Consider the following 13,604-nt stretch of genomic DNA (forward strand, 5'->3'; position numbering starts at 1 on the left):
TATATGGCTATTATTGTTAAGTAGAATATTTTTAAAAAAAAAAGATTGAGTAAGATTCAAAGACACAATCATTCCTGTTTGCTTAAAAGATGTTTGCTCTGTCATGTTCTCTTCTAAAATGTTTTTAGTTATGCATTTTTGTACAATTTTAATATTTACATGGACTGTGTCATAAAAATATGATTAAAGTTTATTATAAAAATCAAATCTCTTCTTAATGTCCATTTTCCAAGCCCCAGCCACTGTCACTTGATATTTCAGCTGACAAAAAGTCATGCTTTTAAGAAAATAAGTGTTTACAGCCACACAGTTTATATGAAGAAACCAAAAACAGAAGTTGTGATGAGGTCAAAAAGCTATTTTTTCTTCATCTTGATTACAAAATGATCTCTTAAAAACTGCAGCTTAGACTGCTGCTCATAAACTACAGAAGAAAGATATTCTGTATAAACAGTTAATGTAAATCTATCCACAATATTTACCAGAACACCAACAAGCTTTATTATGACTGACTGTGTTAATATGGTTTATACAGATTGAATAATTTGTTATTTAATAAACAATATAAAAATGGTTTCTATTTATTGAACTGGTGGTTCTGAAACTGGGAGGCAGGACATCCATGGGGGTCCTAAGCTAATTTCAGGAGTTTCAGGAGCCAGATAATTGTAAAATCCTTTTAGCCTACATTTACCAAATAAATGTGATATTTTGATCAAGGCTCTCAAAATTATACCATTAATGTAGAGAGAAACATGTCAAATTGGCACATTAAGGCAATAAACAGCACAGTTCATACACACGCCATATTTAAAATCAGAATCTGACATTAACTTTGTGAGAAAATCGGATTTTGTGCACATAGGTGTCACAACAGGAAACCACAGAGAAACCATTTTGTTCTTCTTGTTTATGACGATGACAGTTTTCTTGCCCAACATTTAGAAGATGTGTGCAGGTGACCCATCTGATATAACATACAATTAATCATTCAGCCATTGTGTGGGGGTTGTTACCTTGGGGGTCATGGCTCAAAAAGTTTGAGAACTGCGATACTAAACACGGTGGGTCTTTGCTAATACTACAAATAAGACTAAAGCAAGTACTATCAAACCTGCCCCTGCTGCCACCTCTTTTAGTCTGTTACATACTACGCCAGAAGCAAGAACGATTTTCTTTTCCCAAGGCTGCGAGAACAAAATGACTTTTTTTTTTTTTTTTTTTACATGATGTGGACTAGCTTGTGGCATTTCTGGACACATCAGCCAAGCAGACCTCAGCGTGATACTCCATGAGAAGTGAAAACTTCTTGCTCTCAAGGTCGTAAGAACAAGATAACTTTCCTTTTGGTTTTGTCAACTCATACTCCACTGAAAGCTTTGTCTGCATTGGGGCGGCACTCATTGCAGGGGGATGTCTGTACTTTGTCTTGCTTGGTTTCTGGTTTTAGACCACTTAAAGAAAAAATATGTCTGACATAAGTTTGTTTCTCTTTTTTGTGACTTTTTATTTTATGGTGTCCTGCCTCCCAGATTAAAGAGATCATCATGAAGTCATTTTCAGATTTGCAGAATTACTGAAGGGAAATGAAGCTACAGCGACATACCCTCTGTTCACTCCCAGGCATTTTTTTTTTTTCAAAAAGAAATTTTGACATATTTTTTTCTGACACATAGGCTGAGCCAGTAGCATAGAAATTGGAGTAAAGAATGGCAACTGCTTGCTTGTTGCTGTCCAGGTTATGCTTTTATAGTTGGGGATAGTTTAGCCATCCATTAGTTTTACAGTCATTGGGAAAATCACCCAATGCACTCAGAAGTACTTTGCTTCTTTCCTTTATGTATAAATATATGACTGTATTGCCATTATTACCATATTTGTCCTTTTTCTGCAGGAGCTCCTGAATAAGTGCAGTTGTACATGTTGATCTGTCCTTCCTGTCGTCTCCACCCCAACCAGTCGAGGCAGATGGCTGCCCTGCCTCAGCCGGGTTCTGCTGCTGGGGAGTTTTTTCCTTCCCACTGTCGCCTCATGCATGTTCAGGATGGGGGATTGAATCGAAGTCAAGATTCACTGCAATCAGTTGGTTTCTATTAGCTAGGCTATTCATGAATTAGCTTGAACTGGTGTGTCTGTAAAGTGCCCTGAGACTACATTGTTGTGAACAAAGATTAAAGATCAACGGTACTTTATTCGTCCCCGAGGGGAAATGCAAAGTTCAAGCCAGCTCGTCCAAGGTTTGACATACAAACATGTAACATTAATGACAAAAGAATAATACAGAACCAAGCTGAACTTAGGCCCCGCAGCCAGTTTTACCAGCGCCGCCTTATAAGAGATAAGAACAGAGATACATTAGGATAATAGGGAGGTGGAGGGGGGGTGGGGGGGGGGGGGGGTAGACAGAAAAAAGGTCATGTAACTCAGAGCCGCGCCGCAAATGATGCAGTCAGAAGATACAGAGAAAAAAACTTCATACACTGAAGCACAAATTAAAACAAGACACACAAAGTCCAGGTGAAGTAGCGCTATACAAATAAAGCTGAACTGAATTTAATTGAATTTTTATAATAATCAGAAAATGCAGAAATTTTAAAGGCCATCAAAAAGATCATTTACATCATTTTGTGATCTCACACCATCTTTCCCTGTAAATCCAACCATGAACTGATAATATTTTCTTTCTTGTGATATTTGCACACCTTTTCACAAGTTAAAGGCCAGCATCAGCCTCTGCGTATGACTTGCACATTAAATGTCCGTCCTGCCCCAGCTACCCCCCAAAGTGTTGCACCATGTTCTACTGACCTCAGGTTGGCTAAAAATGACGAGGGGGCGGGAGCCTCACAGTGAGTGGGCAAACGGACCACGCAGCTGTCATTGTAAGGCTTGCTAGGCTCTGGATGTCATTTCCCCCACCAGACTGACGAGCAGAGGTAGGGGGAGATCATGAGTGGGGTGCTTTAACTCATGGGACTAGGAAGGGGTGGGGGTCACTGTGCAACTTACTGGGTAGGACGTGATGCTTGCATTCAACCGGAACAAAACTCAAGAACAAACCTCAAGGAGACAGGGAGCAAAAAGGCAAATCATTGATGACTTGCACGGTTTTTTCTTTTTTCCCTTTTCTTTTTATTTCTGGGAAGAAGTCACACTCTCCTGGGAAAAGCTTACGGAAGAACTGAGAGTCAAAGAACATCAGGAAAAGGAGTTGGAAAAGCAGAGCTATCACTTCCAAGAGACAAGTCAGCGGAGCTGCTGTTAATGCAACACGATCCGGTGGGTCTTGCCCTAAAAATACCGCTGTGCGGGAGAGTGGAAGCTGCCTCTAACTGCTTGATTACCTGGTGATCAACAATTTACTTTTCTTCTTCAGATAAAGAAGGCCAGACAGGAGAAGTTTAGGAAGACTTCAGATATGCTTAAAGGAATTGTATTTGTCTCTGGAAAAATAATTTGATTATAAAAAAAGAATGGAACAATCATATTTGATTTATTTGTAAGGCCTGCTTATAGACTCTAATGACCTGACCAGGAGTTAGTTTAACAAACTCAAGAGGGTCCTTTAGTGTTGCAGTCATACAGTCCAGGTGGACAGATATCCGTTGGAGGGCCTAGAGTCAGTACAACCATGAGGAAAGCTGATGTGCAAATGACCCTGAAAAAAGGGGCAGATGAGGCGGCAGCACCCCCGAGTCCCATCATCCCCCCAAAACGATCCAAAGCAAGCCCGGAGCAAGTTGCATCAGACGCTCGGCCTGGTCATCCCACACCTGCTCCGCCCTTTTTTATTCGCAAAATGAGGAATGCTGCCGTGGGAACGGGCTGCGACATCCGTCTCAAGGTGACCGTGACTGGAGACCCTCAGCCATCCCTGTACTGGTACCACAACGATGACCTGCTCAACATGGAAAACCAAGAGTATGGAGGTCTTTGGATAAGAGACTGTAAACCCAGTGATGCTGGCCTCTACACCTGCATTGCCAATAATCACCTGGGAGAGGCTCGGACTAGCGCCGTGCTGGCTGTCTTGGATCTGGGTGAAGGTAATGTCAGAAAACATTAAAAGTTGACTCATAGAATGATTTTTATGAGGTTATAAGTGTCTGTTGTTAAGGAAATACAAAGACAAACTCAAACTATCCATTAATCTGAACTACTTTCAGGTGTGTCCAAAGTTGGTCCCCAGGTCCTGCAGGTTTTTTATGTATCCCTGTTCCAACACATCTAGATTCACTTGAGTCAGGTGTGTTGGAGCAGGGTTGCGTGGAAAACCTGTGGGATTGTGGCCCTTGAGGACCAGAGCTGGACACCCATGCTCGAAGCCAAAAAAACTGTTGAAGCAAAACATCCAGTTTCTCCATCTTTCAGGATGAATAATAATTCATCACTCTGTTCAGCCTTTATATGAGGAATAAAATCCTACAACACACAGACAGTTATAATCATGAAATTCATTCAAATTCACCCCAGCATGCCACAACCATCCACAAAACCAATCTCCTGTCCTATCAGCAAATCCAACCCTTATCACCACATAAAATAATAAGATAACAATCCTAATTAACAACTTAAGAACATGACCTGGTTAATTTGTTGTATAATAACACTAATTGTCATATTTACTGTTTCCTTTATGTGATTAAGTAAATCTTTTGTCATTTTATTCCCATCTTGACTAGTACCTTCATGACTGCAGAAAAAGAATAATCACAATAATTGAGTATTTTCATGTTTTTGTCCAAATTGTCTTAATATTTTTGAGTAAAGTAGAAAAAAACTCAGCATTAAATCACGTTGAACGTCCTCACAATCAAGCTCATACACAACTAATATGTATAAATGCAGACTATCTTTAAAACTCAGCTGAACCCTCTTTTGGTACATTAAATATATTTTGCGTTATTCTTTTTGTAATTAAAATGATAAAGAGAGATTGGATATTATGAGATGGAAACTCGTGGAAATTAGCGTAAAGTAGAAAGGTCTGACTTCTAGCACGCAACGCTGGAAATAAATCATTCTTTAAACTATGCATTAAACCAAAGTGAGACCCTGAGAGCATGTTTCCTCAGATTCCTCAATGTCTAAGCAAGGATGCTCAGAAGGACAACGCAGCATTTATTCTGACCAACAAAGTCTCTTGTTATGCCTTGCATCATCTCAGTACTGATGTAAATTCAGCTCAACCGAGCGCTTTGACCGCGTCCTCTGCTTTGAAAAATGGCATCAACAGCTCTAACCAGCCGGCGCTCATTCATGTATCAGCTGAAGCACTTTGTCATTGTTCTTCAGCGCTCTCCACTTCTTCGCTGCTCAGAAACATTCCCTGCATCTACATTAGCTTTAACCGACAGCGCAGGGCTGAAATGTGCTTTACATTTGCTTCCTCAAAGCTGTCCGGACTCATCGTTACTGACTACAGCTTAACACGCGAATGTTTCAGCACATTTACAAACTGGAAAAAAATAAAGGACTGCTGGAATAAGTGCTTCCTCTCATGTCAGGACACAAGATGCTTTATGCAAACATTGGAGCAAACAGGGGTCCTAAAAAAAAAAAAGATGTGTGCAGGCTGTATGATGACAAGGACTGCCTCCAGTATACGCAACCAGAGACCACAGTGTACTACATTTCTTCTCCTACATAAATACACACCACATTCACACAATCAAATTAATACGTTTTTAAATAGGCTTATGCATCTAAGTTTGCATGACTTTGTGAAGAAAAATGAAGGTTTTCATTAAAAACCATATTAGTTTAGACAGAATTAATCATTTCTAATTCATGAATACAACAGTATAGATTTTGGGCCGAACAAAAAAAAACCCCTCGTCAAGTCTCCACCTTTGTCATTTTGCATTATATTACAGCAGCGGTACTGCTTCTAGTTTTTAGAGATTTGCCATTGTGTCAACACCCCATCAGTGTGTTGCATGGATCATGTCACAGGGGCCCTCATATGTAGAAATACGCAACAATGAAGAAGTACGTTCAAAGGGCTGTTTCACCACAGCCGTGTGATACAACGCAGCTACTTCCACAGCATAAAAAACACTGGTTTCTTGTAAGCCTCATTACTGGTCCTGTGTACTGGTGGAGGTTTTTATGTTGGGAAGTTTTCCCTTGCTCCATTTTAACCTTTGATTGGATTGAGTTCCCTGCTGCTTCGCCATGCGCATAGTCTCCAGCTGTCCCATCACTCAATGATACCGCCTGAACCCTTTCTCTCTCCTCGTCTTTGAAAATGTCTCTCCGTCCCGCCCCCCTTGTCCACCAACTCTCCCTAGTTATTTATACAGTGGAATGTGCCTGGCCTTAGATTTTTGTGATGTTAGCAGGCCAGCGTCTCTCCTGTTACACAGCAAGACATCACTGCTAATTTTAGCCAAGCCCTGAATGACTTACCCTCCCTCTCTTTCTCACTGCTCATCAGAGAAATTGCCAAATTTCCACCAATTAAACAGACAAACATGTTATTGTCTTGCCATTTATTTGATTTTTAATACTTTTACTCAGTGATGTCTCTTTCTGCTTTCCAGTTCTCTTTTTAATTGCTGCGTAGGATGAAAAAGTAGATTCATTACAGCCTTCTCACAGATAAAAACATGTTTTTGTGCCATAAAAACATGTTTTTGGGAGTTAACGAATAATATTTTCTCCTAATAGGTTATGCTATTAAATGTGACTGTGGTGCACATCATTGTTTGACCCAATCAGCTTGCAGATAGTGACAGTTATTTGCATGCTAACGGTAAACACAAGCCTCGCATCACCTGTTGACTTCACGTGGTTGATAAAGTGCATGAAAGAGAGGGGACCAGCAGAACAGGATGAATCAGCTGCATGTTTGATGCTTGTAGGGTAGTCATCCTGTTTGACATGGCCTATATTTGGAACTTTCTATGTAACCAGCAAGTGGTCCCTTTCCAGTGTGTTTGGACAGGTCCCCCACCATGTTGTCTTCTTCCTGGAGCATGACTGTGAGTGAACAGGTGGAAGCAGAGTTCAGCTGTGGAAATCCCCTTCATGACCACCATGTTTTAATAAGTAGATCAACAAAGCAATGTCTTATTTTTTATTATTGTAAAAAGAAATTATGACGTGAAGAGTTTTTGATGGCTGAAAGAACAATTCCATTTGTAAGAATCCTTCAGAGAACTTGTTTCATCATCTTTTTGCACCAAATGAACTTTAAAAAAAAAAAAAAACAGAACAAAGACCAGCACAAGTAAACCTGCTCAGATATTTATGGCAGGTTTAGATTATTGAGTCAGTCAGAGATGAAGAACCTACTGCAGTGCAACTTTAAAAGTGGCTGGGTCTTGTTACAGACAGGCAAACTGAGATAAGGCTTAGAGTAGCAAGCCCCTGGCTCTTCATTAAAAGGGAGAAAAAAGGAAATAATCCTGAAATAAGCCGATTTTCTCAGCGTTAGGCCTGCAGTTGCCTTTTGATAGCTGAGTGCACAACGTTGTTTTTGCAGGAAGTTCTAAACCTTAGGTAAAAACTCATTAAAATGACAGATTGTGGAAATGAATGATTATTTTGGGCAGACTTGGGATTTACTTCCATTCTACACATGGACATTGATCTCCTAACACAGATGCTTGATGGAAAGTTTTAATGACTTTCCATCAGATGCTTACCATTTTACCATAAACAAACTTCAAAAGGTGGACTGAGATACAAAACCTGAAAAAAAACAAGCTAATAAACATGAAGTTTCTGTGTTAATTATGTCTCACAAAAGCTATTTTGTCTGTTTAAGTGTTAAACTGGTTATCAGTCTTTTTGCTAACACTGCAAATGGGCTTACAAGAATGTAGTGTCTTGCACGGAGGCTCTGAAACTGAGCTACAACTCATCGACAAAAAGGATTAGAATTATTGTATATGTTGTATTTACCTGATTGCAAGATGGCTGGCAGTTTATTTTCATCTCCACTGTGAATGAACTAGTCTGAGAAAGTGATGGTGGTTAGAAACTGGTGTCCACCACTGCCTTTAGGATATAGTGCAATGCATCAATGCCTCCTGGCAGAGTTGGAGGTAATGGATCACATAGCCTTCAGAGTAAGGTAAACATGCTGCAAGTGTCAGTTCATTATTTAATGAGATCTGTAAAGACTTATTTTCTGGAAATGTTAAAGACACACTACAGAACTTTTGCCATTCTCTCCGTCACGCGCCCCCTATCGACGGCTAATTTGGCATCCATCTTGCATCCTACCTGACCTGTTAGCTCTCTCCAGCCAGGAAAAGATGATCTTACGATAACTCTTGTTTCAACCCTTTCTTTCTTTTAATCTTCTTATGTTTCTGTGCTGATTAAGCGACATTGCATGTTCAATGCAGTCATCTAGCATGTCTGCTAAATGACTGTAGAAACTAACCAGTTTCTTATTATACCGTGAAGCTAAACGTTCGGTTTCTCAGCCTCGGAACAATGCTGGGCAGTAGCGGCTCTAGAAATGCACACGATAGTTGTCTCTGTGTCATCGAACAAGTTTAGGACGTGGAGTTTTAAGGTCAGAAAGTTACAGAATAGGTCTTTAGAGCAGAAAGAGTTAAAGTAAAGAACAAACATTATATATTGAAAAAGAGACACAATTTAAGTATTTCTGACAAGGTACATAACTAATTAACACACAATAAAATGCAGTTGCCAAGGAGACAAAAAGGGTTCCTTAGTGTAATTATAAGATATCATTTAAATTAGACTAATTTCTGTTTGAAAATTATTGCAATTTCTGTGCATATTTTGCTATTTCAGCAGCTTGAAGTTGTATTTATTTATTTAGAAGTGAGGTTGTATAAAGTACCTGCACTAGACTAGTCTGAGTGCTCTCAGTTTGGAGAATCAGAAGAGCTAAAGCCAATATGCACTCATATGCAGGTGACAACTTTCTGTTTTCTGAGTATTTGTTTGGTTTTTTCCCACTTTACCTCCAGAATAACATCCAGTTACAACACTGTCTGCAGTGTGATTTGCAACACTGTGTGGCAACATATGTTACGTGGACTCAGTCTGAGGCAAAAGTCATGAAAATGTAAATGTAGATGTACTTATCCTGGGTTTCCGTCAAACCATGATGGAATTTGTTAGCTTGCATTGTTTTAGATTGTGAAAAATAAGCTCTTCTTAGTAGCTTTTATCTTTAGCTCCTTATTTCTCAGTTGAACTGAAATTTAAATTTAAAGGTACAGTGAGTAGGAATTAATGACATCAAGTGGTAAAGATGAGCATAGAAATAACATCAGATGCCAAACATAGCAATGGGCAGTTAGCCTGGCAAGCCAGGCTCTGTCGCTGTACCAGCGTAGAGTCTGGGGACTCACTTGTATCAACGGATTTTTAGGGCGGGACAAACAAGCGTGGAGTAAACCAATCAGAAAAATGGTGGATGTGATGTCAGTAAAGCGGCAGCATACAATGTCCAGAAGTGTTCAGTAGAGCGAACGCAACAGAAGAAAATAAACATGGCGTGCAGTACAGAAGACAAATGACCTGTGTTGATTTTGCTGTAAAAACTTGAGGCTACATGGCATCATTGGCAACTCGGTGTTGCTTTTTGAATCCAATTGTAGGGATGCACCGATTCACCTTTTGGCAGTTCCGATCTGATACCGACATCTGAAATTTGAATATCTGCCGATACCGATATTTGCCAATACCAAATCTATTTATGTGAACATTATTGTGACTATGGTTATTATCTCCTCAAATGAAGATTTCATCAGGTTGTAATAAATGACCCATCCTTTCTGAAGTTACCTCACCAATACAAATGTAATAACATTACAGATCTAACAATTTCAACAAGTTTTATTTTGATTTGGGACATTTTACCTAAAGACAACTATAAATGTGTGGTTATGAAACAAAGATCTAGCTTTTAGTGTGACAAAATGTCACATTTTAACATTCAAGGCATTTATTTCTTTTAAAACATGTCCAAAGTATGTCATCACACACATCTGCGCTAGCTTGACTAGTGTGGTATTGGGTATTGGTTGTAGTATTGGTACACTTTTATTAATACCAGTATTAATAAAGTATTAATAAAGTATGAGTACACACGCTTGGTACTGAGCCAATACCGATACGATATCGAGTCTCCTCAGATCAACCAATCAGAGTGGCCGGTTTGTTTAAGACTGATGCAAATCTCCGTGGAGAGGAGGGGCTTCATACTGAGTCACTCTGAATTGAATATATTAAGCACTCCAGTCTGGTGTGCCAGGCTGATGGACAGTGGCCATTAGGGGCCAAATGTCTTCCAGACAGGAACACGTTTTTACCTGAGAGTGAATCCCGTGGGCTCGGGATCAGCAATGACTACTTCAACACTGTACACATCTACTGTCTTCTTCCTGGGGCTTTTTATTATATTACTTATCCCAAAACTGTTATCTAATACCTTTCAAGCAAAGCTGCTAATGCAGTATTAAAGCTCAGAGGATTCCCATTTCATACGCAGAGTTTTATGTCCATTCAGAGACATCTTTGCTGTCATATATGAGGACTACGGCAAGTAGATATAATTGTCTTATTTGGAGAGAATAAGTAAGGATTAAACAATGATGCTGTGCGTCATGGTGTTCTAGACTCCGCGTCGTTTTTACACTTGCTAAATATGCTGAAGTACAGAAACTATTTAATGTTCCCTTGATGTGCTTTTTATGCTAAACAACCGTTGCCAAGCTACAGCACGTTTATCTCATTAACCTGTCAGAATCCAGCTGATCTGAATAAGTTGATTAACGTGTTTCTTTAATGGCCCCGTAACGGAGTGAATTACGTGTGTGAATATAAAATGGGTTCTCTCCCAGTTCTCCGGCTTCCTCCCACCGTCCAAAGACATGTATGTTAGGTTAATTGGTTACTCTAAATTGCCCTTAGGAGTGAGTGGTTGTTTGTTTCTATGTAGCCCTGCGATGGACTGGCGATATGTCCAGGGTGTACCCCGCCTCTCGCCCTAAGACTGCCGTGATTGGCTCCAACTTCCCCACAACCCTTCGTCAGACTAAATGGTTCGGATACTGAATATGAAATAATATAATAATAAATAAAATATAAGATAGTAATATAAAATAAAATAATGTTAAATAATCCAGTTACCATCAGAATTATCACTGACGATAGTATAAAAACATGCTATTTTCGTAAAATGATTAGAAACTATTAGAAAGACGGTTTTTAATGATACAGAATTTTTTCTCACACCAACCTTTGATTATGTTACAAGTACATATTAAAGCACTTTCTACTGATTTAAGTATAAATCAGTCCACTTTCTATGGACTGTATTATACTCAGCCATGACATGAAATGAATTGCAAGACTATTCATTTTTACATATACATCATTAAAACTGTAACCTTTACAGAATATTAGTATTGCAGCAAATAGATCAATAATTAGCTATTAGAATTGTAACATTAGACAATACAACACACATTAGAACAGCAGTAAACACAGCTTGTCAGTCTCAGCAACCACCAACACATTTGCAGTGAGAGTTAACAGCGTTCTACCAGTGCAGAGGAGTGAGGAGGTCCCCTCTTCAGCGATTCCCCCCCTCACTGCCGACAACACCACATCGGCTCATTGCACCAGTTAAAGAATAAGACACAGACACATGGGGAGGAAGGGAAAAATGAAAAATGTCAACCAATGCTGTAGAACAGTGATCTCAAGAGGGCTGGATTACTCCCACTGGTTTTTCTGCCTATCGGTGTGCACTGCCTGTGGGGTGGAACACAGCGGGGGAAGATGCTTACACTGTCGCTGGCCATTGTGTGGACAGGGGGGCTCCCTCAGAGTGGATGATATGCATTCAACAGACATTTCCACCTGCGGATGGAGGTCTATGCTCTGTGCTTTTCAGAAATGGATTTTCTCAGAGGAACTGCTGAGACTCTGACTTGTTATGTAACGGACAAAAGTGCCTTCTTTCCATTTTTCTTTGTATTCATTTGAGGAGATTTTTACATGTGTGTTAACGGAGTTACAGCATTTTAGAAACTGACTGTTATGCATATAAATTACTGATGTCTACAAAGGAGATCTCCTCATCTAGGCATGTAGTTACGGTTCAGACCCCCCTGTGTATCTCAGGGAATACCCTGCTGCTGAACGTAAACCAAGACAAAACATACCTGTCGAGGACGAGCAGTGACCATGAAAAACAATCTGAGCAAAGAGAGAATCAGGCAAGTGCTCCTTTAATTTTTCTTGGACTCTTTATTTTTGTTCTGCAACACTTTCACCGTACGGAGCATTAAACACTAAAATGCTGACAGAAACACAGAATGTTTTGTCAGCTTACTATGACAGCTACAGTCGCAGTGCTTAAAGGTAGCTGCTTAGCTGCTCTCCACATCTTAAGTGACAAAGCTTGGTTAGGAATATATCTAACTTATGAGAGTTCCCCACATCTTATGACAATTATGAACTTCTTCATTGGTGTATAGAGCCTTTAAAAAGTATTTACCTTTCCTGTTGTTGCATTACAACTTGGAGTTTTGAGATTTTCTATAATAGACAAACATTAGTCTATACTAGTAAAATGAAATGGATGAAAATAATGAAAATTTTGGCGCGCAAAACCAAGAAATTCTTTCACATTTATTTCAGAAGTCATGAAGTATTTCAAAAGGTATACATTAGTCAGACCAGGTCTACTTACTCTTAGCACATTATATGCCTCCATTTAAATCCATACACTGTATTATAAATGAAATGGGAAGGGGTGTGGGGGTGTGCGGGGCAAAGGTGGTACCACATCAAACCTGGTAAGGGCTGATCATTGACACTTAAAGATCAGGTGAAAGAACATTAATTACAGAGGTGAGAGACCAAACGTAACCTTTAAGAGAGGGGTGTCCAGCTCCTTTCCACAATCCTGCAGCTTTTCGATGTATCCCGGCTCCAACACACCTTACTCAAATAATGAGCTACTGAGCAGAACTTTGTTGGCTCTTGAATCCATTTAATATATGGCAGGTGTGTTGAAGCAGGGATACAGCAACAATCTGCGGGATAGCAGTTCTCGAGGACCAACTTTGGGCACCCCTGATTTAAGGAGTTGCAGAAATCCAAAGTAGAGACTGGAGTGTTCGTCCATAACGCCACAAAGTTGGGTTATGTGGAGGGATGGACACTGTGAAACAGAAAAGTAAAAGAAATAAAAAAGGATTGAAGGAGCTCATCAAAATGCATTGGGGGACCCATCAAACATGTGACAGAAAGCACTTTGATTAGCTTTGATGAAAACATCACTACAGTATAACATGGTGGTGGTAGTATCATGCTGTGCAGAGGTTTTTCACAGGGAAACTGGTGAGAGGGATTAACGGAAATTTGTTTTGTTCTAAAAATATTTTGCACTTCTGAAGTAGTAGATATCTTGTGTTGATCCAACAACACAAAACCATTATAATTCCAGAACATAAAGCAAAAAGATTGTTGTTCATGTCCATTAAGAAACAACAACTAAGAGGCCCAAATATATGTATATTAAGTTTTAAAAACATAAGTTTAAAAATGCTAAACTCATCGAGGACTATCGGAACAGTTTAAAACAACACCTTTTA

The 13,604-nt window shown here is 39.5% G+C and overlaps 1 protein-coding gene across 1 annotated transcript in view; it reads left to right on the forward strand.

Moving 5' to 3' along the window:
- The first annotated feature begins 2,926 nt into the window (after window positions 1-2,926).
- Window positions 2,927-13,604, forward strand: part of spegb (striated muscle enriched protein kinase b) — a 46,044-nt gene continuing 35,366 nt past the window's right edge. The window contains exon 1 of the mRNA XM_079254822.1: window positions 2,927-4,046. Within this exon, the coding sequence (XP_079110948.1) occupies window positions 3,632-4,046 (415 nt within the window). The 5' untranslated portion in view covers window positions 2,927-3,631. The remainder of the gene's footprint in view (window positions 4,047-13,604) is intronic.

Source organism: Telmatherina bonti (assembly GCF_933228915.1).
Source record: "Telmatherina bonti genome assembly, chromosome: 15".
Lineage (NCBI taxonomy): Eukaryota > Metazoa > Chordata > Actinopteri > Atheriniformes > Telmatherinidae > Telmatherina > Telmatherina bonti.